Source organism: Aristolochia californica, unplaced genomic scaffold, assembly GCF_029961685.1.
Source record: "Aristolochia californica isolate CCGP_79_NKW_82.1479 unplaced genomic scaffold, dmAriCali1.0.hap1 SCAF_3, whole genome shotgun sequence".
Lineage (NCBI taxonomy): Eukaryota > Viridiplantae > Streptophyta > Magnoliopsida > Piperales > Aristolochiaceae > Aristolochia > Aristolochia californica.
The window spans coordinates 1310679-1333846 of NW_027181992.1; the positions used below are offsets into that span (position 1 = coordinate 1310679).

The window sequence follows — 23168 nt, forward strand, 5'->3', positions numbered from 1 at the left end:
TGCCCCTCTTCCCTCGACCGTTCTCTGGAGAAGAAGAGGACTTTTCTTAGCTTCCGTTGCAGCATCCCAACAGTTCTTTGTTCTTCTCTATCTTATCCGTAAGAAAACATGACTCTGAACGGTGGATACCCAGAAGGCCAAGAATTCCAAGACAATACCGCCTTGCCTGCGGTTCCTGCAGCAAATGCCAAGCAGCCTTTAGCGGCAGCGAAGACGGTTGATAACCAGTCTGTTCTGAAGAGGTATTTTGCTTGGGCTAGTAAAAACGCCGTGCACCTGGATTCGATCTTCAATGTCCCTGAGATTATGGTTTCTTTCTTGCGGGCGATTTGAGATTATTCGTAGGGACTATCGTGTTTGAAATTTGTTCTAGTTCTTCTCAGGACCTTTTGGAGATTTTCTATATAGTTTTTTATACACAGTCTGTAAAAAATCTCTTGTATTTTCTCTGAATCTAATGTTTCGTTAATCTTGATTAATGTTCTTGGAGGTAACTGACAGTTCTCTTTTCAACTTTGGTTTCTTGTTTTTCTCCTCAAACAGGTTACAATCAGAACTTATGGCCTTGATGGTAAGAAAAGTGGATGATTTTGTTTCATCTGTCTTTGCCTCCTCCGAGTCTTGAAATTTATATAACAGAGACAATATTCTTTTTACAAATTCAGATGTGTGGTGATCCTGGCATATCGGCCTTCCCAGAGGGAGACAACGTCTTTTACTGGAAAGGGACCATCACTGGAAGCAAGGATACAGTGTTTGAAGGGACTGTCTACAAACTCTTCCTGTCCTTCTCCACTGATTACCCATTCAAAGCTCCCAAAGTGAAGTTTGAAACCATGTGCTTCCATCCCAATGTAGATGTCTATGGCAACATTTGCTTGGACATTCTTCAGGTCTGCTTTCTTGTCACCTTCCCTGTGTTTCAGACCCCTCCCCTGTTTGATTGTTCTGAGATTTTTTCTTTGGTTTTCAGGATAAATGGTCGTCTGCATATGATGTGAGAACCATACTCCTCTCAATTCAGTCTCTCTTGGGAGGTAATCAAGTGATTGAAGACATTTTATAAATACTTATTTGTGGATGATTTTGAGACTGTTTTCCTTTTCAATCTTTCAGAACCAAATAATGATTCTCCTCTCAACACCCAAGCAGCGGCTCTTTGGAGCAATCAATCAGGTATCCATCTCAACTGATGCAGGTATGGTTGCGTGGCTAGCGAAACAGGTTATTGATGAAGGTTTTCGTTCTCAAATCTGCAGAGTACAGGAAAATGGTGGAGAAGCTTTACAAGCCGCCTGCACAGTGAAGAGTAAATGCAAACTTTTGTTCCATTGTTGTACCCTTTTTCATTCCATAGACGAAAAATCATTTAGTCCCTGCTGTTACATCGATTGTATTCTTCTGTTCCTAATCAATATGTTTCGAATTACTGGAAATTGCTTTCGCAAAATTGTCGGATCTACCGTCTTCCACAGATATGCATAATGACGCTTATTAACTCCACTGATTCTTCCACAGACATGCTGAAAAACCATGGTTTCTTTGGTTCAAATTAAGTTCCAAATAAATCATGCCTCTTTTCTGTTTTAAATAAATTTGCTCAGTTAAAAAAAAAAAAAAAGACATTTAAGCATTTTCATGAATGAGCAATAACTAGGCATCCGCAGACACGTGTAAGCCTTCCGCCTCCATGCGTCAGTCCATCGTCCCCCACGTGGAAACCACGTCCCGCCTCCAATGCAAATAAAGCAACTCGAGTCCGGCAATGGTTTTTGCAAGAAATTGCATCCCTTCCGTTTCATGGAAGTTGCAGAAGCCAAAGGAGAGGAGCACGTAATATCTAAAATCGGAAAGAAAACGAAGGAGAGTTTCTACTACGGTCTTTCGTTTTGTGTTTCTTTCCAGTAAGAAAATTCTTTCATGGAGATGGAGATGGAGATAAACGAACTTCCAGCGGGTGTTCTCACGAAAGTCATGGCTCCCGCTCGTGAACCTCCATGGGAGATCGTCAACCTCCTCTCCCGCCACCTCGAGCCCAAAACCCTCGCGATAGCTTCCTGCGTCTCCAAATCGTGGAGCGTCCCCATGTCCTCCGACGAATTGTGGAGACCCATCTGCCTCTCCCGCTTCCCTTCTCTCTCCGCCCTTCGCCAACTCCACCCAAACATCCCTTACCGCCGTCTCTTCCACCTCGCGCACTCCGCCTCCGTCCGTCCCCGTCTCATCCCTCCCCCGCCTCGCATCTCTCTACGCCAACTCTTCTTCGCTGTGGACATCTTCAACGAAAGCGGCTCACTTATCTTCTCCCTAGTGAAGCCGGGTCTCCAGGTCAACCCGGGGCCGGGGGAGGTTTTCCGGTTCGACATCGAGGTGGCGGTTTGCTTGGAGGAGGAGATGAGGGTGGGGTGGACGGTGGTGCTGGAAGGGTGGAAAGGAGTGTTCTCGATGATGAAGGGTAAAAGCAAGGGAAGGACGGTGATCTCTGATGGCGGTGAACTGTGGTTCACGGAGGAGCTGCCGAGTGCCGGGTGCTGCGTTGGGCGGTCGACGAGCGGTCTAACGGCGGAGGTGGGGGTAATATTTGGCGGCCAGAGAGGAGGGAGTGGGAAGCGGATGGTGGAGAAGCTGAAGCTGGGATTGATGAGCGACGTTAATTGCCGATACGCGAATCTGGACGAGGGTCTTAGGTACTTGCAGCGGTTCCTTCAAAAGTAGCCCATTGTGTTTAGCCAGAACACTCCGCTGTATTTATTTTGCATTTTAACTAATATAATATTTACTTACCAATTTTTTACTTTACTATATTTTAATTATTAGTAATTTAATATAATATTAAAATTCATAAATATAATAAATAAATAAATAAAATAATTTATTAACAAAATAATATAAATATTTCCGTTAAAATCCAACTGAATTAGTTTAGTCTGAAAATAACTCCACTTTTTAGAGAATAGAATTCATATACGTATTCAACTTTTGCCGGTGAGACCATTTACTTGAGATTCTTATAAGACGCATTTTTATGGCGAAAGATGGGTACCTCAAGAGATGATCCATGGTTGTTCCTCGCTTCTCATATGCTTTTTCATAGGGAGGAGACACATGTAAGGGCAAATTTTAACATACTTCAAGTCTGCCGTATTTTATCCGCCGAAGCGCAGCATTCCTCGCAATCGTCTTCTCTCGTTTCCGGCTAGACAGAATTCAATCATCCGCGCGCTTAGTGCCGAAGAAAATGTCAATCGAATCCCTGTGGGTGGCGAAAGCTGCTACGTTGAGACCGAAATGGAGAGTTCACAGGGAAGCTACTCTCGACCCTCACTCACAGCTTTCATGTATTCGTGCCTCTCATTCTATGGACGACAAGAATAAGTTTTATAAAGAACTCGGTATGGTCTTTTCTCTTTCTTTATCTTACGAAGTACTGGATTATTTAATCTCAAACTTGAACTGTTATATGCTGAAATATTTTCTTGAAAGTGTTTTATGCGCTGAATAGGTCATTCTTACCATGAGTTTTATCAAATGGTAATTTTTTTGTTGTCAAAATGTGAATTCAGTGAATGGTAGGTCGTTATTACATTTTGGTGAGGAATCGTCGGACTTATTCTCATATAAGTGAATGAAGCATTTCTTTTATCATGCTAAAGAACTGACTGTGTCTGCCTTTCTCCTTTGTGAATTTGGTTATTTATGTGTTTGGTATGGCCGGACTTTTTCCCTGTGTTAGTGTTGATTTTGACTTACTCAATTCTCCGAGTGTATACATATTTTTTCAGTTGGTTTGAAAAATCAATTTGATGATACGTATTTTGTAAAATGAAAGCAACTTCTATCTTTTTCATTTTTTTGTTTATTTATTTTTATCAGAAGAATCTGTTTAGTCCTCATCTATTATGATGAAGAACATCGGAAGAAAAGCTTGGGGATGAAATTGTGAGGGGAAGAGGCATACGACCTCATATTGGATAATGCACAATTAAGAAATATAATCACTTTAGAGACTCAGTTTATCAACTACATTGAAAATATCTTCCTGCATTTACTTGTATTTTACTGATTCTGGATTTAAACTCACTACTGTTTCCTTTACATAGTCAGTAACTGTGGAAGTCTTAGAGGGAGATAACACTCCTGTTTCAGTATTTAATTGGAACCAATTTCCAGCCTAGTTACATTCCGCTGACCAAAAAAATTTGGGAGATGGTAGTGATGACTAATGGTGAATGTTTCTATCCTATTGGATCATATTGACTAAGCTAGAACTTTATTCCTTTTCTGGGTTAAGATTGAGAATGTTATTCTTGATAGATACCTCTGTAGAAATTAGCAATGTAAGAGTACTCAATTCCCTTCTGTTCCTATTGTTGCCCTGGTTTCCTTGACACTCGTTATTAACATCTAATAAGGTCCATTGAATATACACTGTTTGATAGAGCTCCAAAAATGCAGAGTTTTATTGTTGGTATAAAATTTAGTATTTTACCCAAGAAAGTAGTGATATTAACTAGTATAATGGATGTTAACAGACTTATCCATGGCTTAAAACTATATAAAAGTATAAAGAAGTATGTTCGGGCTGGGTGACTGCATGAAGCATATATACTTGTTAGTGTATATAATTGGAGATTTTGGTATGGTTGGCAGTGTATATAATTGGAAATTTGTACTTGTGGATATTTTTTTTTTCAATTTATGACGCATTGTGGTTTTGACATCAATGAAGTTTTTTTATTTATTTTTAATATATTTCAGGATTATTCTCTTTGAGGAAAAGGATCGATGATGCTGTAGCTCGAGCTGAATTGGCAGCATCAAATGCTCTTGAATTTGAGGAAGCAAGGCAGATCAAGCAGGAGGAAATGGTTCAAAAATACAATCTGTGGGATGACCTGACTAAATCAGATGAAATCCTATCTGCATTAGCAAGTTCAACAAAAGTTGTAGATGCTCTCAAGGACTTACAGTATAAGGTGCCGTGCAACATAACTGGCAGAATGTGATTTGATAAAGCAGTTTGATTTTCTTCAAAAAAAAAAGTTGGAAATATATCGAAAGTACCAAGTGTAGATTTTGGCTATGACTGAACAGGAACCACATATTACAGTTGAAGATTTCACTCATATGAGCGAGTTGAGTTCCCTATTTGACATTTGAATGGAAAGTCACAGTGAAAATTGTATTCAATATTGGCTGGATAGAAAGCTGGGATCAACCCTTTAGACCAATTGATGTGGTTACTCCAGTTGCTATACTAACAACCCAGCCTTCTCTATAGTGGGATAGAGGCCAACGCTCAGAACCACTGAAGTTATTGGTCTCATGAAAGCTTTCTTTTTCTTTCAGCTTAGACCTTGGAAATTTTGGATTTAGATAATGCATGCTTTTTTATAGCTTTCTTGTAAAATCTTAATTTAAAGATTAATGATGCTGTCCCTCTGCTAGGCTGAAGAAGTGAAGTTGATTACAGAGTTAGCTGAGATGGATGTCATCAATTATCGGTTTGTCAAGCAAGCATACAGTGCTTCAGTAGATGTTAGTAAGTTCTTGGATCATTATGAGATGTCGAAGCTTCTTTCTGGACTGTATGATGTGGAAGGGGCTTGCGTGACTATTAGGGCTGGATCTGATGCTGCTGATGCTGAGGTTTGAGGAAATAATGTTGAATTTTTGTGAGCATTAATTTTTAATTCTGCTAGTGTAGTTCCTAATGATTTAGTTCCAATGCAATGCACCATAACATTGGCTCGATACCTACCTCTTAAAAAAAAAAAACTTTAAAATAATTTAAGTCAAATAAATCGTGAAAGATAAAATTACTAATTCAATGGAATTATCTTTGGGGAAATTCTCATCCAGTTGTGGATTGAAAGGCTTCTCACCATGTATACCAAATGGGGCAAAAAGCACGGCTACAATTGGCGGGTCATTGAGAAGTGTTCATCCAAGTATGGTGGCATCAGGTCTGCAACAATTGAGTTTGAGTCAAAGTTTGTCTATGGCTTTCTGTCTGGAGAGAGGGGCATGCACCAAATGATCACAAAGTCTCTCGATGCATCTGTTCTTTGTCAGGTACAAATATCTTGATCTCTCTCACCTGAAAATGGTGTTCTGCACTTATTTTTAGATGGAGACTGGATACTAGTTGTCAAGGACACCAGTCGGGTGTGAATTTAATTTACTTGTTGCATGCAAATTTAATCCTGTTCACTAGTACCAAGTTTTTAAATCATGTCTGAATCATATTTACATAAATTCCTGTCCACTTTTAACAATTTCCATTGACTCACCTACATGTCCTTACAGAACTGTTTTGGTTTGTATTTGTCAACAGATTCGAATCATTTATTTCTATGCTACTCACAATAGTTTCTTCTGTCATGAAAACTTGCAGACTAGTTGTGTGGCAGGAGTAGATGTTATACCTATTTTTCTAGAAGAAGCTCCTGTTTTAACATTTGACGACCAGGATCTGCAAATCTGTTTGATTCCACCCTCCGGAAAAGAGCAACATGGGGATGGAGCAGGCCCAACTGTTAGCATTTGCCATGTCCCAAGTGGCATAGAGGTCCAATGTTCAGGTAATAGTTGCACGCCTTCATACCTTATCAATTTCCATTTTTTTACAGGAACTATGCATCCCCGTCCTCAGCTTTTTGAATCTTTTACCTTTGATGAAGATGTTTGTTATCCTTGCTTGAGAAAAATCGTTTTGGTTGGATCAATTTAAGGTGGTAAAAGGCTAACACTTCAGCTTGTATGCGAGACTAACTCTTTAGATAGTTATTAGAAGGAGCCACAATGGGGAAACTTAATTTTACGATCAAATTGCAGTAAGAATATGCTCGATACTGCCAAAGTTGCATAATGATAGTTATTCGTTGCTTAATGAAAGCAATTTCGTTCAGAAATATACTTTTTGCCTTACAGGTGAGAGGAACCGTTTTGCGAATAGGATGAAGGCGATGAACAGGCTGAAAGCTAAACTACTTGTGGCAGCAGCACAACAGGGGCTCTCTGATGTGAAAAAACTGAAGAGAAGCACAATCACTGACATTTTCAATGTGGAGACTCGAAGGTATATATTTCAACCATACAAGTTGGTACAAGATGTAAAAACTGGCATTCAGTTGCCTGATTTGACATCTATTTTGGATGGAGATCTTGAACCTCTAATTGGTGCTCATATTGGCATCAGAAACTCGAGAGATTCAGGCTAAGCTGCTTGTAACTCCACAGGAATTCGATTATTCTTTTCAGAAAATTTCAAAGTTTCGTCGCTTGCTTTTCTAGTTGTTTCGAGCAGACTTGTTCTCGTTTAATTATTTTATTTCTTTAAATTACACTAAAATATAATAAAGTATTTTATTTATTTATTTATTTATTTATTTATTATATTCATTACTGTTAATGCTATATTAAATAACTTGTAACTAGAGTGGGCCCACACTCGGTCAGCTCTGCTGCTTTATTCTTGACGTTCGTGTGCTTTATGTGCCCTCGGCCATGTATGTGGGGTCCACATGTAAAAAGTTCACGAGCATTTACCGAGACAAAATGATTTGATAACTGTTCTCTCACTTCCGACCGTTAGAACCCCAAATGACCGTTTTCTGATTCGAAACACATACTCCAACCGACTTTCTTTCAAATTTCCACTGTCTCTGTTTAACAAAACCAGACCGGAATCAAAATAGCCAAGGAAGACGACGCTACCGATATCCATGGGCTGTGTCTCCTCCAAATTTGCGAAAGCTGACCACAATGAACATATACTCCTCAGTGCTCGTAACGGGGATCTACCAAATCATATCGTCTCTCTCACATCCACCACTTACGGCGTCCTCCAACTCGACCCAGAGCAGCCCGCCAGAGAATCCAGAACGTCTCCTCCTCGTTGTAGCAACGACCTGCCTCTTTCTCAGAAGAGGCTTTTCGAGGACCCGGAGATCATCAACACTTGGGAGTTGATGCACGACCTCAACGAGGAAATTCCTGTTACATTACCGGTGAAGAGCTCCCCCAGAAACGAAGTTCCTCCGCGTGCTTCAGATGTTGAGGAGCGGCTCGGGAGCAAGTATTCGGGTCAGACGACATCGCCGAAACAGAGGAAGAAATTTGTGGGGAAGGAGAATAAGCAGCACAAAGATGGGTTGTTAGAGGATGCTTGGGGAAGGGCGGTGTTGAAACCTTTCAGTTCCTTGGAGAATTTGCAAGTTTCTGCCTCCCCCGTATCGAGAATAAGGATGAAGACGTCTCCAGTTGATGTGAAGCTTCAGTGCGCAGGAAAAGATTCTGGTTTCTCCGTGTCCTGGAAGAGTTTCAGCCCCTTCGATCCAGAACTCGTCGCGTCGTTCGAAAAGGAGCATTCGGTTGAAAGAGAGCAGATCAAGAAGATCATCTCGCCTCTGCCCAGAAGAAGAAGATCCCAAAGTTCTGATTACGTCCTTCAATCGTTTGTGATGAAATGCCCACCAGGCGGGGAAAATGCAGTGATTATCTATACAACCACGTTGAGAGGAATCAGGAAAACATTTGAGGATTGCAACCGTGTCAGGTCTGTAATCGAGGCTTACGACGTTAGAATGATTGAAAGAGATATATCGATGCATTCGGGATTTAAGGAAGAATTAAGGGTTTTGATGGGAGGAAACTCGATGAGAGTTCCTGCAGTCTTTGTGAAGGGAAGACTGATTGGCGGAGCGGACGAGGTGATTAAGTTGGAAGAAGAGGGAAATTTGAAGCTGCTGTTTGAGGGGATTCCACCAGCTCTGGAATGGTGTAAGGGATGCGGAGGGATGAGGTTTGTGATGTGCTTGGATTGCAGTGGTAGCTGTAAGATTTTGGATAAAGAGGGTCAGAAGATGGTGAGGTGTGGACACTGCAACGAGAATGGATTGATCCAGTGCCCGGTTTGTTGTTGAGAAATTTCAAGATTTCTCTTTGTTTTGGTCAAGACTTTCCCAGATCAGAAAGAGGATTTGTTATATTTTCTGGCTGTTGAATTGAGAAAGTTCAACACCTCTGGGTTTTAAGTTCTGGATATTCTGGGATTATTATCACGATACAGTATGTTCTGTGTATGCTTGTAACCTTTTTTTTTTTCTTGTTTATGGATTATGATTTCTGGATTTGTGCACTTTACATTGAAGATATGAAATTGAGATAGCAGTAGGGATTGGGAAGAACCTCAGTCGATCTCAAATGCCAATAAAAAACAAAAGAAACTCATAACTTAGGAACTGTATGTAAATGATCTGTACAGGTAATATAAAGGAGAGTAAGATGTTAATTTCATTAACACAGATAGTCGGCATAAAAATATTTCCATATAAATCATGATTTCAGGGTCCTCGTACCCTGAAAAATCAAAGAAAGAGGCAAACCCACATAATGAACCTCCCACAGCAATCATATATCATCAAATTAGGAAACATCCTTTCAAATGCTAAAACTTTCCTGTCTCTGGAATGAGTAAATAAGTAAGAAGACATCAGTCGTTGTTCTCATTCTCACTGTCTTCTTCTTCTTCTTCACCTTCACCTTCTCCTTCTCCTTCTTCTCCTTCTCCTTCTTCTCCATCTCCATCTTCTCCTTCTCCTTCTCCTTCTTTTTCCGATAATGATTTATCTTCATCAAGTTTCCTTTTCTTGTCAGCTTGTTTCTCCTTTGCCACTGATTTTTTTGCAGCATTCTTACGCCTGAAGTCTGGAAATTGACAAAAAGCAAATGTGTTACTATACAATAGAGGATGATGTTAAGAGCTCTGTTTTCACCATCTGTAAACCTTTCTTGGCTGTCTTCTAATCAACAAAAGAAATGACCAGTTAATGTGCTAATGCCAGCAAACAGCCATCACCTAATAGAATTGCTGTGGAGGAATGCTTTTATTTTCTCTAAATTGTTTAAGACAAAAAGAAACAACAGCTTGCTCTGACAAATGAGAAATGATCAGAAGAAAAATAAAATATTGATGCTTCACTATTTTTCTACAATTTTTTGTTGCATAGAGGGAGGGCAGAGATATAGAAAGAGGGACAAGAACAAACAACTAGTTATTCGTTAAAAGATGCCAAGCCAAGCCTTCCCCCTTGAGGTTCCTCTCTTTTATATAATCCCAGTTCAAAATAAAAAATGATTGAAAGTCAAGTTTTTCCTCTCAGTAGAGTTTCTAATGGAAAGGTTTGCAAGCTTTCAGAGGATATATCTTAATAATTTTATGATGGAAAGAAGACTAATCTTAATTTTTTTAATTTGTTTCTTTTATTTGGGTATGTTATAAAGCAAGTAGCACTTTAAACTAAGATCTTATCATAACTGATATAACTTTTACAGCTAGCAATGATGGATGTACAAACAGGAATTCTAGCTCTTGGGTAAAACTAAAACAGATGTAACAAAATATGGCAGATAAGTCTTGCTTAATAAATTATATGCCCTCTCGAGCTAGCCTATCTTTTGCTTAATAAATTTTCAGGTAAATTTTATGCAAATAATGCATCACAAAAGTCATTTTCTTGTTCCAGAAGAGATTTGAGCCTTAATAAATAAATATTTCGTTCTGCTACCAGGTTTCTTAATCTTCAACCCACCTCATGATTAAAAAGCAAGTTGACTTGGTTCTCCCTCTAACAGAGCAGAAGAGTCTATCCTATCATATGCTCTCGATCCTGTAGATGATTTTACCGAGGAACTTCAGCAGAGATTCATCATCATGCATCCAACTTCTAGAATGACTTTTATTGCAGCTTGGTTGATGGTATAAATAGTGCAATTACTTAAAATAACTAAACATATCACAATGACTTCTTATTACTACAAACCACAGGATTTCTAACAGTATAGAAGAATTATTCTGCTAACCACCAAAACATTGATTTCCAAAACATAAAAGATAAATTCTGAGAAAATATCAAAATAAAGAACCACCTACTCTACTTCAACAAGTATTGATCTAAAGTTTCATAAATAGACATGCCCTTCACAGTAAGAGAGAGGAACAGACCATCTAATGACTTTTTCAAAGGTCCAATGAACTCAGGAAATTCAATTTCCTCCAGTGCTTTGAGAACATCATCAGCATTAATTGTTTGTCTCTTTGACTCCTTACATATGTCATCTGCACTGCAGGAATTACTCTTCTTGATGAGTTGGTCAAGAAAAAATGCAAGAATGATCCAGACAAAAGAAGAAAAGAAACAGAACAAGATGCATTTTCAACTTACCATCTTGCACACCACAAGCAATAACAATTTATTTTGGAAATAAAGATATAACGAAATATTTAACAAATGAAATTGACGGTTTAACAGCTTATAAACACAGAAATTTGTTTTAAATATATTTTTCAACATCTAATCCACTACATACACTATTTTTTTTTTAAATATGTTTTTCAACATCTAATCCATAAAACAAAGATGTAACTATGAATGATTTCATACAAACTGTAAGTCAGAGTATGAAGATTAATTTGAAAGAAACAAGCAGTTCTATAATCAGGGCTAGTTAAATTCATTTGACTGCTTATTTATCTGAAAGTTTCCAAAATAACCATTTTTACATGAAAGATGCTGAATGTACTCTCTAGATAAGAGCAATGACAAGGCGACTTGTCCTGATATATTCTTGCTGAGATCACTTGAAATATCTGCATGTGATCTATGAAATGCCTAGACTGCTGAATGGAATGTTACAGAGGTTTGTTTGGACACGCACACAAGATATACTTCATCTGACAAAGCACAAGTTGGACATAAAACACCTTGTGTTAATTGTGGAGCATGAGAAGACTCACAACCATCCAAACATAGCCCTTCATACCAAGTGAACCCCCGTAATTCCTGAATCTAAAGGCCATTCACATCAACAAACAGAAAAAACGAAATCTTTAAATTTTTCCTTCTGCCAGAGATACATAATGCAATCGATTGCTATTTGAAAAGAACAGTCCAAGCAGAACGCGAAACTCTGGCAGTTATATCAAGAATAAAGACTAAACAAAACATACAAACGCAGTGATGCTGGTAAAGTGTACATACGTGGCAGAGAGGTAGTGAATGAAGATGCGAGCACTCTCCGAGAAGGCAAGAAGGGCGTCTTTTTGAACTTGGATTTCCTCACCACCAGCAAATTGAGAGAGCTTATCCTTCACCATCCGGCGCACTATGACCCGAGGCAGGTCTTCCACCTCCGCTGCTTCTTTCGCCATCCCTTTCCTTGCTCCGGTTCCTCTCTTCAAATGTCCCAACTAACCTTTGCCATCACCTTCCTCTTCGATCGCTTCCCAAAAAAGAGGCGAAAGTGAGAAAAACTCGAAACTCGGGACGCGCTTGGCGCCTCCGAGTAGACCTCTGATTCGGACCCAGTGAAATCTAGGTTTACTGTTGGGTCGGCCGAGTCAGCCCTACTATTAAAATATAAGATTCCTTAATAATATGTTCTATTTGCTCTTAAACTAATCTAATTTTTGCTCTTGAGGGCCTCATGCTAAAGCATTTTGATTAGAAGCTTTAGTACATCAAGGTTATTAAGCTTCGTATTTTTAGTCCCACATAGTAAATAATTAGACGCATTGGTGTACAAAAGGGTATAAAAAGAGGTGGAAGTGGATGTTTAAAGCATACCTTTCTCGGCCTTTTGGCTAAGATCAAGTGTAGTATCTGTTCTTATCAGTTTAATATCTGATACGTGGTCCAACGGATCACACGATATTAAATTAATTTATTGTGGGGGAGAGCCCGCCACCGATAGCTTGCTTTCGGGGGCTCTCGAGCGTCGCCCTTGCGTTGCACTACTGCAAGGGCTTGGCGCGCCTCTGCCAAACCTAGTTTGAAGCTTTTAATCATTTTACAGAAGCTACAACTGCACTGAAGCTAAACATTTAGAGCAAGGATGATTATATGAAGGCCATGGGAAGTGAAGTTGGAGCCCGCTTCTCTTCGTGGTACATTTCTTCTTCAGTTGCCGAGTGGTTGAGATTTCTGTTCTTGAAAGCGGCCCCTCGTGTTTCTCCCGCTTCTCTTCGTGGTACATTTCTTCTTCAGTCGCCGGGAGGTTGAGATTTCTGTTCTTGAATGCGGCAACCAGGACTCTGGCAATACGAGTTAGGGGACTTCCGGAGACAACCCGGTTCCGATACTTGGGGTAGCCCACAGATATAAAAACGAGACCAAGTATAGTATGAGTAGATAAACACACTGTCACATCATTATTTTAACATGTGCCATTCTGTTACGTCATTAAATTATAAAAATTTGAATAATTATTTTTTTTTTAAATCAAATTTATGAATACACTTTTTATTACCTTATATTTAAAATAATAAATTATTAAAAAAATTAACTCTTACCGTTTATCCTCTCTAGCTTTAGCTTTCGTTGCGGCGCCATTCATGTATCCTCACCTCTCTTCCAACTAGTCGGCGTTATGCCGCCCCCTCTCTCGGAGCCTTCTTCCTCCTGTCTGCCTCCCCCCGGAAATTAACGATCAAATCGACGAAGGCTCCTAGGATGTACTTGTGTGCCCTCCTCTCGTTCAGTTTTAAGTTGCAGAAGAGGATCTCCTCCATGAAGTCCCAGTCCAAGGGTGGCTGGGCTCCCTCTCTCTGTCCCGCCTCCACCATCTCCTGCATAGAGCGCCTGAAGTCATCGTAGGGGCGCAGCGAGTACGTCAGAGCGGCGAAGTTGTCGCCCGGGAGGCGGGCATCCCCGGCAGTAGAGGAGGTGCAGTCTGTTGTTTCCGAGCTCGGCCGAGGTCCGTCGAATAGCGAGTTGTCGTCGGAAGTGGAGACAAAGAAACGATGGGAAGAGCGTAGATTCGGCGGTGTTCTAACGAACGTGGGTGATTCGCAGAGGACCACATTCTTGCTAGCTTCTTCTCCCTTCTCGTCTTCGTCTTTGCGACGGGAGTCTTTATACAGAGACTTGAAATTCTCGATAAGAAACTGATCGATATACTTTAGCGTAGCCGCTTCATCTTGGTCGGCCTTTCTCTGAACACGATCGTCGGCGAAGGAAGGAGTTCTTGGGTGCTTGCACGCCGATAAGTAAGAGGTAATTTTTTAAAATAAAAAAAATTATTCAAATTTTTTTATAATAGTAATGCGGTAGTAGATGTATTCGGTATTTTTCAAAATAAGTTCATTCGTTGTTTTTTAAAATTGATTATTTTGGTAAAAAGCCCAAGATATTAAAAAGCCCGAAAATGAAGATGGTGGTTCTAATCCCGCCATGCTCAATCTTGTTCGCTGGGTTCCCTTTGTAGTCAACGAAACCGTCTATCGTATTGGACATGGCTCCTGCTTCACTCCCCTTTGCGACTTCCAGGCCTGTATCAGCGTCCTGTAGATAACACAGGAAATAAATAAGGATTACCATTGCCTCCACTTAGTTTAAAACTTATTCACAGCTAGTCGTAATCGTACAGCCGTGCAAATTAAAGAGCTGCTTCGGATGCACCAGATGATCCTGCTTTCCAATGCTATCATCGCTCCCTTTTATAGCAGATGGTTGATATTTGAAAAAGGACAGTGAGCCAGAAAATATGCTCTGAATTGGAGGTACTTTTGTTTTTATTTGGTTTGCTAACCACAGAACTCTGATTTCTTTGCACCAAAAATATCCTTAGTTTTGTCCGTCTGTTTAGGCAGTTTAGGGATTATATTTGTTTTGCCCACAGGACAGATTTGAAACTCCGATGCATACTTACCAAGTCTTGCTATTTTCTGATGTTTTTTTCTGTAATTTTACTACGACAAGTCTGCAGTCTAAAGCTAGCCCACAGGTTTCAGTGAAGAAGATGCCCCCCCTCTTGTTTGTTTCCAAACCACTCCCGCATTGGATCCAAAGAAATTTGAACAAAAAAATACAGATAATTGCATCAAGAAAGTCTGGAGAAAAGAAAAACATGAATCGACACCGAAACCGTAAGGATTATTAATAGTTTAAGAGTGTTTAGTCCAACGATGAGAATAAACAAGCAAAGCGTTTCTATATTACAGAGAGCAGATAAGAGATTAATTTATGACAGTAAAAAGTGGGTACAAATACTCTCTTCTTCCGTCTTCAGTTTGAACCTTCTCCTTCTCTCCTGCGAGAAAAAAAAAATTATAGATGCCTGGAGGTGCGGGGAATCGAACCCCGTGCCTCTCGCATGCGAAGCGAGCGCTCTACCATATGAGCTACACCCCCGCGACATGCAAATTCAAGACTCATAATACAATAAATTGTTTTATAAGTAGATTGTAAATTAATCACAAGGTACTGCTGACATAACAACTCCTCCACCAATATTATTGGTGCCAGTGGTGGTTATAAGGGCCACCACACTTCACGTCTAACCCATTTATTATTGAATACTCCCTCATGTCTCATGTCTCACGTCCGTGCCCACCAAACACTATGCCTGAGTGAAACTACTCCTAATCAACAATGACCTCAGAGTGGTTGATTCGGTTCGCATTTTCAATTTCGGAATGACGAAAGTACCCTTTGTAAACGGCTATTGAACCTCCGAGTCCGGGGACATCCACACATGGGATACTTAACCTCTCGCCTATTTCCTTCCCCCTACTAATGCCGGAAAATCTGTCGGCGAGATTTTTTTTATTTTTGGATTCCTTAAATTTATAATTTTTTTATTATATATTTTTGTTTGCTTTCGGCCCATTCATGCTACTTCGATTATGATGAGCTGGTTACGTCAAAGTTCGAAAAACTTCTAGAAGCTTAAGCATCCCACGAGTGACTCCGCCATTTGAACGTGTTCAAGTACCCGTACCGGCATGGCTCCGTTCGGCTCTTTCTGGAATCGAGAAATCCGAATCCGGGCTGCCACCTGGCTTGGCTATAGTCGAAGATAGCTGTCGCAGTTTTACCTCGGCTTCGTATTTCATTCCCTATTGCTTGATCACTTGGTGCAGTCTCCGGCAGTCCGGCTCGGTCCAATTTGTTAGTATAAAATCGTCAGATATTGGACCGGGTCATTTTGGTAGTGCAAGTCGGCGGTCTAAAAGAAACCATCGGCTTGAGTTGGAAAGTTTTTTAAATGAAATAATAAAAAAATATCCCTGTCAAAGTCAAGATCTCCATTTTCTTCCGCTCCACCCCACCGCCACCTTTAAATCATCGCTTCTTGACTCTGCCATTTCCCGGACTAACTTCTTTCCTTCTCTTTTCAGTTATCAGTTTTTCTATCTCTAGTTTGATATTTGTGATTGTATTTCCACCGCCTGCAGAGCGTTGAATTCGATGCCACCGGTCGATCTGGAGACGCTAATCCGCAGCGGTGGCAGCTGCGTCGGCGGTGACGGGAAAGTCGTCTGCGAGACGCTTATCGACTCGCATCTTGCGGCGGAGAAGCCTGATGTACCGGTGACGCCTCCGGATTTCCCCGCGGAGTCTTTCCGGCTTCCGAAGGAGGACGTGATCGAGTGGTTTGACAGGAACGCGTTCTACGAGCGGAAGCAGTCCACGAGGGGGAATGCCAATTCCGGTCCGAGTCATGGTTCGAATTTGAATCCGAATTCTTCTAACTCGAGTTCTCAGCGCATCTCTGTGAAAAGCAAGGCGCAGATCCTCGGTCTTCCAAAGTTGCCGGACTCCGGGCAACTGCGGCGGACGTTTCGTCAGAGTTGCCGCCCGCCGAGTATTAGGTTCTTTCCCAAGCAGGGCGGAAAACAGGCAGCGGATCCGCCGTTGACCGAACCGTCCTCACCGAAGGTCTCGTGCATTGGTCGCGTACGTTCGAAAAGGGACAAACGACTGCGCCGGAGCAAAAGACGCGACGACAGCGGCAAGGACGAAACAAAAGCGGCGAAGAAGGAGAAAAAGCAGAGCTTATGGAGAAGTCTTCGATCGATGCTGCGATTCTGCGGCCATCAGCAAGAACGTTCCGTCGCGTCCGATGGGACGTCTTTACCTACAGGTTTTCCCCCGGGCCTAGGAGAAAACTCGGCTATCGACGCAGTTCAGATTGCGCTTGCGGCGAAACCGACGGGCCAATCGGCTCCGCCGAGTCTCGGCGACCTGAGACGGTTCTCGTCTGGCAGGCGGTCCGCGTCTTGGGGCGGACTCGAAGTGGAGCTTGAGATGGACGCAGGCGCGGCGACTAAGCGTGAGCCGTTCAAGACAGCGGAGGTGTGGCGGCGTCGTACGGCGGTACCGCCGGATGTCATCCACTGTCAGAGGGATTTGCACTCTGTGGGTCCCGCAACTCTCTGAGTTTGGCTCTTTTCTTGATCGGTGCATTGGAATTTGAAAGGTCTACTTTGATTTTATTTTTTTTCTTTCCTTTCGTTGTGTAGTATCCATTGCAGGATAGGATTTAGGAGTCCGCGCGCGAGAGAGATTGTTGTAAATATCTGAGTGGTTTGAACTTTGAAACATCGGAGTTGCTGACAGAAAAACTTTAGAACGGGAAATGGCGTCGTACGGCGGGTCCTCTGTATATATTCGAATAAGAAAGTGGGAAGGGAGGCCTACTAGGTCATGTTCTTCTGGAAGCGTGCAACTGCTAGCAATCAAAACTGCGAACTTCAAACTTCAAATTGCTGTCTTTGCAATTTGCTTGCCCATGGATTCAATTTTAAACCTAGAGAAGGCGGGAATTACATTCGGATTTCTGGATTCCAATCAACGAAGTCGGACAAAATCCAGATAGCAAGAACAGATCCAGACATTCCGATTTGAGTTTCTTCGGACGGAAGCCATTAGAAGTCTTTTGCCTCAAAGAATCAAAGGAATACAAGGGGGCCGTTACTTAAATCTACTTTTTTGGTTGGGCTTTCCCCAGATTGCTGTATCTACACTTTGAAATGTTCGCGTAACGCCAAGGAGTAAGGTCGAAGAATCCTTTCCTGTGGCCCAGTTCTCCTGTTTCATATGCAATCCCTTCTAGGCAGGGCAACATTGATGATGATGGGAGAAGAAAACAAAGTTTTCCTCATCTGTTGACGTTCATACTCAGAAACTCTCATCTTCTCCAACACTGACGTGTAATCCATGCCAAATCATGTCCACCTATGTCTGCCTTATCTTGTTTACTTCCCAGACTGCCAAGGAACACCGATCCTTATCATTCACTAATTGCACGGTTCCCACAACATTTGTGTAAATAATTAAGTTAAACAGTTAAACAGTCGGGTCCAATTCAACAACAAAAATCAACAGTTGAACTAATATGATGTCACAATGACGCAAGTAGCAAGATTTATTTTCTCTCATCTGTACTCCCTCTAGGAGCTAATCAGGTGAACCAAACAACCAATCAAAACCCTCTTCTCTGTCTCTCTCTCTCTCTCTCTCTGTACTGTCAAACAGTCTCGATGGAGAAATAACTTGCTTTTTCATGGCTGTCCGCCCTCAAGAAAACCTTCTCTACCTCGAAAGAAGCTTCTTCGTTCCCATCACAGCTACCAAAGGTAAGTCAGATTGCTGCCTCTTTCATCGTTTCAACTTCTTTAGATCGTAAAGTTGGTGTGTTTTTAATCGACGGATGAATGACAAGGTCATCTGCGGCTCTTTCCTCTCCACGAAGAGTTCCTTTATCGGCATTACAGTGGGTGTCTGGCCAGGAGAGCATTCAAGTCACTGACGGCGATCGTGAGATTGCAGGCATTGGTTCAGGAGAACACAAGTGACTCTCTTCTTCGGATTCAGGGGAGAGCCTTTAACCGGTCTAAGGGAACAACATTGCTGCTTTGAGTAGTACTTATGAAATATATAAATTTCTTGTCATGATTTGTCCACTATTACTTGAAGCCACTTGACTACGTGTACGTACCTTTACAATTGATTAAATATAATATTTATATAATTTACAATAAAAAAGATGAATACAATGAGATTGATAATTTTTATATTAATCCCTTATTATGCCCCTTAAAGATAGGCCACTTTTAGAGAGGACAATCTTGTCTCTTAACGACTGAAAATATAAACTTGACACTTGCTACTGGTAGCGGTTGGGGCAGACAATCGGATAGTGCATTGTCCAGGAAGAGCAACGACAATTAGTAGCGGCTAGGGCAGAAGGAATCGGAAAGAGCGCATCGTCTGGGGAAGAGCAACGGCACTAATAGGGGCTAGGGTGGAAGGAATCAAAGAGAGCGCATCGTCTAACTAGGGAGGAAAGGATTTGCAGTGAGGTTTTTTTTCTTCCACATGTGAATTCATCCATGTGCGGGACAGGGGTGTCAGGGGTAGGGGGCAAGGGAAAATTCCCTGCCTGGACTTAGGTTTGGTTTCCCGAGACGACGCAATTAGGGAAAAGTTGATGATAGTGGCAGGCAACAACGGTGAAGGTCAAAACAGAGTTGGAGGGAATGAAAGTGGCATACTCGGGAAGGAGGCGCAACGATGTCTTGCGACGTGAGAGTCAAAATACAACGAGATGATGGCAGACGGAGTGACAGAAGCATTGGCGGACAGTGACAATGAAGGTGACAACAAAAATGTGGTGTGTGTGTGGGTGTAGGGGGGAGGTGGGACAATTGAGATGATGTGAAAATTGGGTGTGACACTAACGAAATCCGATGGAAGTTGTGGATGTGGTGGTCGACGGAGCTAACAATGGAGATGGTGTTGTGATCGACGGCCTGGAGGTTCAGGGCCAGGGTTCAGGGAGTAGTGATGCGTAGTTGTGGGGCAAAGTCCCGTTGCATAGGGTACAAGTTTTTTGTTTTTTTTTTTTTTGAGGATGGTGAATTTGGGAGAAAGGGAATAGAAAGCGTAGTTGTAAAAGAAGAAAGTGATCGGTGTAGTAGAGGTAAATGGCAGTTGGTGGTTACTACTAGTAGTTCAACTTGAATTGTTGGACGGGCGTTACATAGAGGGAGTGACAGGCGGAGAGGTAGAAGAAAAAAAAAATTTGAAGGATGGCAAATGCAGAAGATTGATTTGCTCTGATACCATATTAGATATTAAACTGAATCATATTAGAGGATGAACTGAAGCACACATTTACAACATGGGATAAATACAATGAGAACTTATCCAATAACTAAAAAGGATCACGTTAATCACTTGTCAGCAAAAAGACATTAGAATACTTCAAAACTACTGCAAAGATTATGATAAAAAGTGACTTTGAGAAATGGAAAGTAAATACTTATTACTTCTCCAAATAGGTACTTCAATTTACACGATTTGGTCAAATTTTCTATTATAATTGATATATCCTTTTTTTAGATGTTCGGGCCAAGCAACAACAGTTTTGAATTCATTCTTAAGCAACCATGCATGGCCATCGGCAACTTGAGTTTTTATTTATTGTCAGTAAAAACAGAATTAAACAAGAGAACCCCTATTGAAAGCTCTTGAATTTCCTCACTCGTCTCTCCATCGATCACCTTCATCATCATTAAAAACAAAACCCAAATGTCAAAATCCAAACAAAATTCAAGTATCTGAAGATTGGCATCAAATTTCGCCTCCAGGTGCACCCAACTACATGTCATTTACCCAGTCTGCAAAGGCAAAAGTTACTACAAGAGTTTCTTCTTCGTGTAGAAGATGAAGAGATGGCAATCGATTCTCTTTTCCTCATCTTCTACACTTCGTGAGGTCTTTCGATAGCAAATACGCTGTCACGGATGATGTTATGGTCTTGGGTTAAGTACCTATGTCTTCCGCTCCTAACAGGCCAGTCTTTTGGGTAGTATTGTCTAGGTGCTTAACATTTTGTATCAGAGCGGGCTCCCACATTGCGAGTTTGAATCTCAGGACGTGCAAATGCCAGATTAAAATACTAATAGGTCTTTGTGATAAGCCCTGGGTCGGGCTAGTGTCGTTGCACGGGCGTAAAGGCTAGATTAAAATATTGGTAGGTTGTGTCTAGGTATTATTGCGGTCGGGCCAGTGTCGTCAACTCGCGAAGGTAGGGTGTGATGTTATGGTCTTGGGTTAAGTACTTATGTCTTCCGTTCCTAACATGGCGATTTTTTGGGTAATATTGACTAAGTACTTAACAGATGAACTTTAAAGGAGGAAGTTTTTTGCCTCCAATTCAGACCCAAGGTCGAGTTTCCGCCTTGAAGAGAGTGACTTGGCTGAGACGACTCATATTTAGTGGCAGAAAGCAGGAGGGAGAGCGACGCACAGTAAGTACTTGATGTAATTTGATAAGATGCTCACTTCAAGTTTAACAAGTACCAAAAATGGCCTCAATATCGACAGAGTGCTCAGAGCTCTTTGCATTACTGTAAAAGATGATATGGGAATTTTGAGCAGGTGTGAGTCATTTCCATTTACGATTCTTGTCCTATTTTCCGAAGTCGATATTGCCGTTTTGTTGTAGAAAATAAATGCAGTGGATTAGGCGTTGCTTGCGAACATTGGAGTCATTTATTTTAAGGAGGTGCTCTGCAAGTTGAAAGATTTCTTTCATCACAAAAGTTTCTGCTAGACCAGGTCATGTTTGTGATCGGAAGTAATGAAAAGGTTATCGTGGATAGAATGAGAATTTGATAAATCTCATCTTCCTGGAAATCAAATGGAGTTATTTCCTTATGTATAAATATCACCTTAAGGTGCTCAACATGTTGAGAAGTTCAACAGTTTTTACAGCCTCCAATTTGCTCTCTTTTGGTGTCTTTTATTATCTTCATTTACAATACTAATCGAATTGGGTACAATGCATTTTCTCTTCTTCAATGTTGAAAAACAAGAAATAAGATTGGATTCATGCAATGTTCATTCAGCACTGGTGTAGCTCCACCTTTCGATCGTTCAAGTCCTGAAGAGGCCTTGCGTTCTTAGTGTAGCCTGAATCCAATGGAGCTCTCAGTGCATTCAGCTGCGCCAGGGACATCTCTCTGACCTGAGTGAGAGATGAGTGAAAAATACGAATAAAAAACTGAGAAAAAATGACCCAGAAGACACCAAAGGTTAATCGTGGGGTTCAAGAGAAGAGATGAGATACCTTGCCGAGGATGCTCCAGGTGACATCCTCTTGGCATGGTGGAGTTGTAAGGGAACCCATATATCTGTAGTACTTGCGGGTTTCTTTCTGGAGTTGTTTGTTCTTGAGAATACCCAGTGGAATATGAGCCTCTTCGTCTCCTTTGCACACTTCCTTGTCCAAGTCGGCCAACTGATCCATCATCTGTTGCAGAAACCATTTCCATTCCGTTTCTAACAGGAGTTCCGGCCGGAGGAATACTTGAAAGACTGGAGAAGAAGAAGAAGAAGAAAAGATACCTGATTGAGGAAAGGGTCGGCGTCCCCCAACTTGTAGAGGATTGCCACAACGGAAATTTCACCATCGTCGCTGCGGTGAAGCAAGTGGAGCTCTGCTGGGTGTCTGTCATTATATTGCTATGAATTACCATTTGATGAATTCTTAATTAATTTGTCAACACTTTTTTCCCAGCGAAAAAAAAAAAGAAAAAGGGAAAAATCACCGGACGCCATTGATGGTGTGTTCAGCGGGAGAATGCCAGTGAAGTTGTTGCAGTGTGTAGTTCTTGCCATTGAGGTTAAGTGCCCCTGCGTAGCTCTCCATTTTTACCTGCACAAAGCCACTTCAGGACAATAATTCCTTGGGGAAATAACAACATTATGGTGAAGCCTATTCCTGGTTGTAAAAATGTGAGAGATGAAGAGACAAACCCCAATGTTGAAGCCATTGTTGACCAAAGTAGCATTTGCATCCTGGTAATCTTTATCCAAGGATTGGTTTTTTGATGAAGCATCTTCCTTCCTAATATCTATAGGGGACTGCTGCTTTCCACCGGAGCAAACAGCAAAATCCGGGCTCAAATCCCCCCAGTTGGCGGGTCCCGTCATGCCCGAATAAGTAAATGAAACATCATCAGCTGCAACACACAGAAAGTATAAAAACAATCTGATTATTGATCTCAAACAACCCAAAAAAGAAATCATAAAATGTGACCAATCCGTAAGAGGAGCAGTAGTGAAAGATGCTTCAGTTTTAGTAAACATCAACTAGATGGATCAAAAGGAAGGCAAAGCTTGAATTGGTTTCTTACAGATAATATGAGCGTTTGCAGCACCCACAAGCAGGAAGGAAACGATTCCGACGAGAACAACTCTGCCATCCCGCATTGCCATGGTTCCCTTCTCGGTCTTATTCCCTAGCTGAAGAGGAAGGAAACGCCTGGCCTGTATCTTTAAGAGCAAGAACACCCCCGGTAAATGTTGGGA

At 41.3% G+C, this 23168-nt stretch overlaps 8 protein-coding genes and 2 non-coding genes across 10 annotated transcripts; 6 read left to right on the top strand and 4 right to left on the bottom strand.

The window, feature by feature from the left end:
- Positions 1-7: 7 nt before the first annotated feature.
- Positions 8-1450, top strand: LOC137958783 (ubiquitin-conjugating enzyme E2 20-like). Its single transcript, XM_068805914.1, has 6 exons — positions 8-242; positions 544-571; positions 666-893; positions 974-1037; positions 1117-1176; positions 1260-1450. Exons 1-6 carry the CDS (start codon positions 109-111, stop codon positions 1304-1306), a joined length of 561 nt encoding a protein of 186 aa, XP_068662015.1. The 5' UTR covers positions 8-108; the 3' UTR covers positions 1307-1450.
- A 476-nt stretch (positions 1451-1926) lies between these two features.
- Positions 1927-2715, top strand: LOC137958547 (probable F-box protein At5g04010). Its single transcript, XM_068805607.1, has one exon. The coding sequence runs from the start codon at positions 1927-1929 to the stop codon at positions 2713-2715; it is 789 nt and encodes a 262-aa protein (XP_068661708.1).
- A 429-nt stretch (positions 2716-3144) lies between these two features.
- On the top strand, positions 3145-7276 carry LOC137960404 (peptide chain release factor PrfB3, chloroplastic). The gene is made up of 6 exons (XM_068808028.1): positions 3145-3392; positions 4759-4976; positions 5449-5649; positions 5863-6075; positions 6398-6584; positions 6934-7276. The coding sequence occupies exons 1-6, from the start codon at positions 3239-3241 to the stop codon at positions 7221-7223; spliced, it is 1263 nt and encodes a 420-aa protein (XP_068664129.1). The 5' UTR covers positions 3145-3238; the 3' UTR covers positions 7224-7276.
- Positions 7277-7667: 391 nt separating this feature from the next.
- Positions 7668-9183, top strand: LOC137959987 (uncharacterized protein At3g28850). Its single transcript, XM_068807424.1, has one exon. It carries the CDS (start codon positions 7728-7730, stop codon positions 8925-8927), a length of 1200 nt encoding a protein of 399 aa, XP_068663525.1. The 5' UTR covers positions 7668-7727; the 3' UTR covers positions 8928-9183.
- A 96-nt stretch (positions 9184-9279) lies between these two features.
- On the bottom strand, positions 9280-12375 carry LOC137960159 (DNA polymerase II subunit B4). The gene is made up of 3 exons (XM_068807667.1): positions 12045-12375; positions 11009-11127; positions 9280-9711 (listed from the first exon to the last, which is right to left on the bottom strand). The coding sequence occupies exons 1-3, from the start codon at positions 12212-12214 to the stop codon at positions 9497-9499; spliced, it is 504 nt and encodes a 167-aa protein (XP_068663768.1). The 5' UTR covers positions 12215-12375; the 3' UTR covers positions 9280-9496.
- Positions 12376-12625: 250 nt separating this feature from the next.
- LOC137960659 (U2 spliceosomal RNA) lies at positions 12626-12823 on the top strand. The gene has a single exon (XR_011114211.1). It is a non-coding gene; the product is annotated as a U2 spliceosomal RNA (small nuclear RNA).
- Positions 12824-13429: 606 nt separating this feature from the next.
- LOC137958548 (transcription repressor OFP14-like) lies at positions 13430-15789 on the bottom strand. The gene is made up of 3 exons (XM_068805608.1): positions 15784-15789; positions 14274-14345; positions 13430-14035 (listed from the first exon to the last, which is right to left on the bottom strand). The coding sequence occupies exons 1-3, from the start codon at positions 15787-15789 to the stop codon at positions 13430-13432; spliced, it is 684 nt and encodes a 227-aa protein (XP_068661709.1).
- On the bottom strand, positions 15122-15194 carry TRNAA-CGC (transfer RNA alanine (anticodon CGC)). The gene has a single exon. It is a non-coding gene; the product is annotated as a tRNA-Ala (tRNA).
- Positions 15790-16119: 330 nt separating the features above from the next.
- LOC137959774 (uncharacterized) lies at positions 16120-18101 on the top strand. Its single transcript, XM_068807123.1, has one exon. The coding sequence runs from the start codon at positions 16254-16256 to the stop codon at positions 17223-17225; it is 972 nt and encodes a 323-aa protein (XP_068663224.1). The 5' UTR covers positions 16120-16253; the 3' UTR covers positions 17226-18101.
- A 3475-nt stretch (positions 18102-21576) lies between these two features.
- LOC137958549 (alpha carbonic anhydrase 1, chloroplastic-like) lies at positions 21577-23075 on the bottom strand. The gene is made up of 6 exons (XM_068805610.1): positions 22994-23075; positions 22614-22819; positions 22406-22512; positions 22203-22305; positions 21925-22107; positions 21577-21822 (listed from the first exon to the last, which is right to left on the bottom strand). The coding sequence occupies exons 1-6, from the start codon at positions 23073-23075 to the stop codon at positions 21700-21702; spliced, it is 804 nt and encodes a 267-aa protein (XP_068661711.1). The 3' UTR covers positions 21577-21699.
- Positions 23076-23168: the final 93 nt, after the last annotated feature.

Bases quoted from the DNA above. Each gene is read 5' to 3' on its own strand.
- LOC137958783 (XM_068805914.1), top strand. From the start codon at position 109: ATGACTCTGAACGGTGGATACCCAGAAGGCCAAGAATTCCAAGACAAT. The intron at 894-973 runs GTCTGCTTTCTT...TTTGGTTTTCAG, and splicing joins TTTGCTTGGACATTCTTCAG to GATAAATGGTCGTCTGCATA. The intron at 1,177-1,259 runs GTATCCATCTCA...TCAAATCTGCAG, and splicing joins TCTTTGGAGCAATCAATCAG to AGTACAGGAAAATGGTGGAG.
- LOC137960159 (XM_068807667.1), bottom strand. From the start codon at position 12,214: ATGGCGAAAGAAGCAGCGGAGGTGGAAGACCTGCCTCGGGTCATAGTG. The intron at 11,128-12,044 runs GTATGTACACTT...TAATTCCTGCAG, and splicing joins ATTCACTACCTCTCTGCCAC to TGCAGATGACATATGTAAGG. The intron at 9,712-11,008 runs GTCTGTTCCTCT...GTCAATTTCCAG, and splicing joins TTTGAAAAAGTCATTAGATG to ACTTCAGGCGTAAGAATGCT.
- LOC137959774 (XM_068807123.1), top strand. From the start codon at position 16,254: ATGCCACCGGTCGATCTGGAGACGCTAATCCGCAGCGGTGGCAGCTGC.
- LOC137958547 (XM_068805607.1), top strand. From the start codon at position 1,927: ATGGAGATGGAGATAAACGAACTTCCAGCGGGTGTTCTCACGAAAGTC.
- LOC137958549 (XM_068805610.1), bottom strand. From the start codon at position 23,075: ATGGCAATGCGGGATGGCAGAGTTGTTCTCGTCGGAATCGTTTCCTTC. The intron at 22,306-22,405 runs GTGATTTTTCCC...ATATAATGACAG, and splicing joins CACACCATCAATGGCGTCCG to ACACCCAGCAGAGCTCCACT. The intron at 21,823-21,924 runs GTATCTCATCTC...TCTCTCACTCAG, and splicing joins CCTGGAGCATCCTCGGCAAG to GTCAGAGAGATGTCCCTGGC.
- LOC137960404 (XM_068808028.1), top strand. From the start codon at position 3,239: ATGTCAATCGAATCCCTGTGGGTGGCGAAAGCTGCTACGTTGAGACCG. The intron at 4,977-5,448 runs GTGCCGTGCAAC...TCCCTCTGCTAG, and splicing joins TCAAGGACTTACAGTATAAG to GCTGAAGAAGTGAAGTTGAT. The intron at 6,585-6,933 runs GTAATAGTTGCA...TTTGCCTTACAG, and splicing joins CATAGAGGTCCAATGTTCAG to GTGAGAGGAACCGTTTTGCG.
- LOC137958548 (XM_068805608.1), bottom strand. The intron at 14,036-14,273 runs GTTGACTACAAA...TCGGCGTGCAAG, and splicing joins CCAATACGATAGACGGTTTC to CACCCAAGAACTCCTTCCTT.
- LOC137959987 (XM_068807424.1), top strand. From the start codon at position 7,728: ATGGGCTGTGTCTCCTCCAAATTTGCGAAAGCTGACCACAATGAACAT.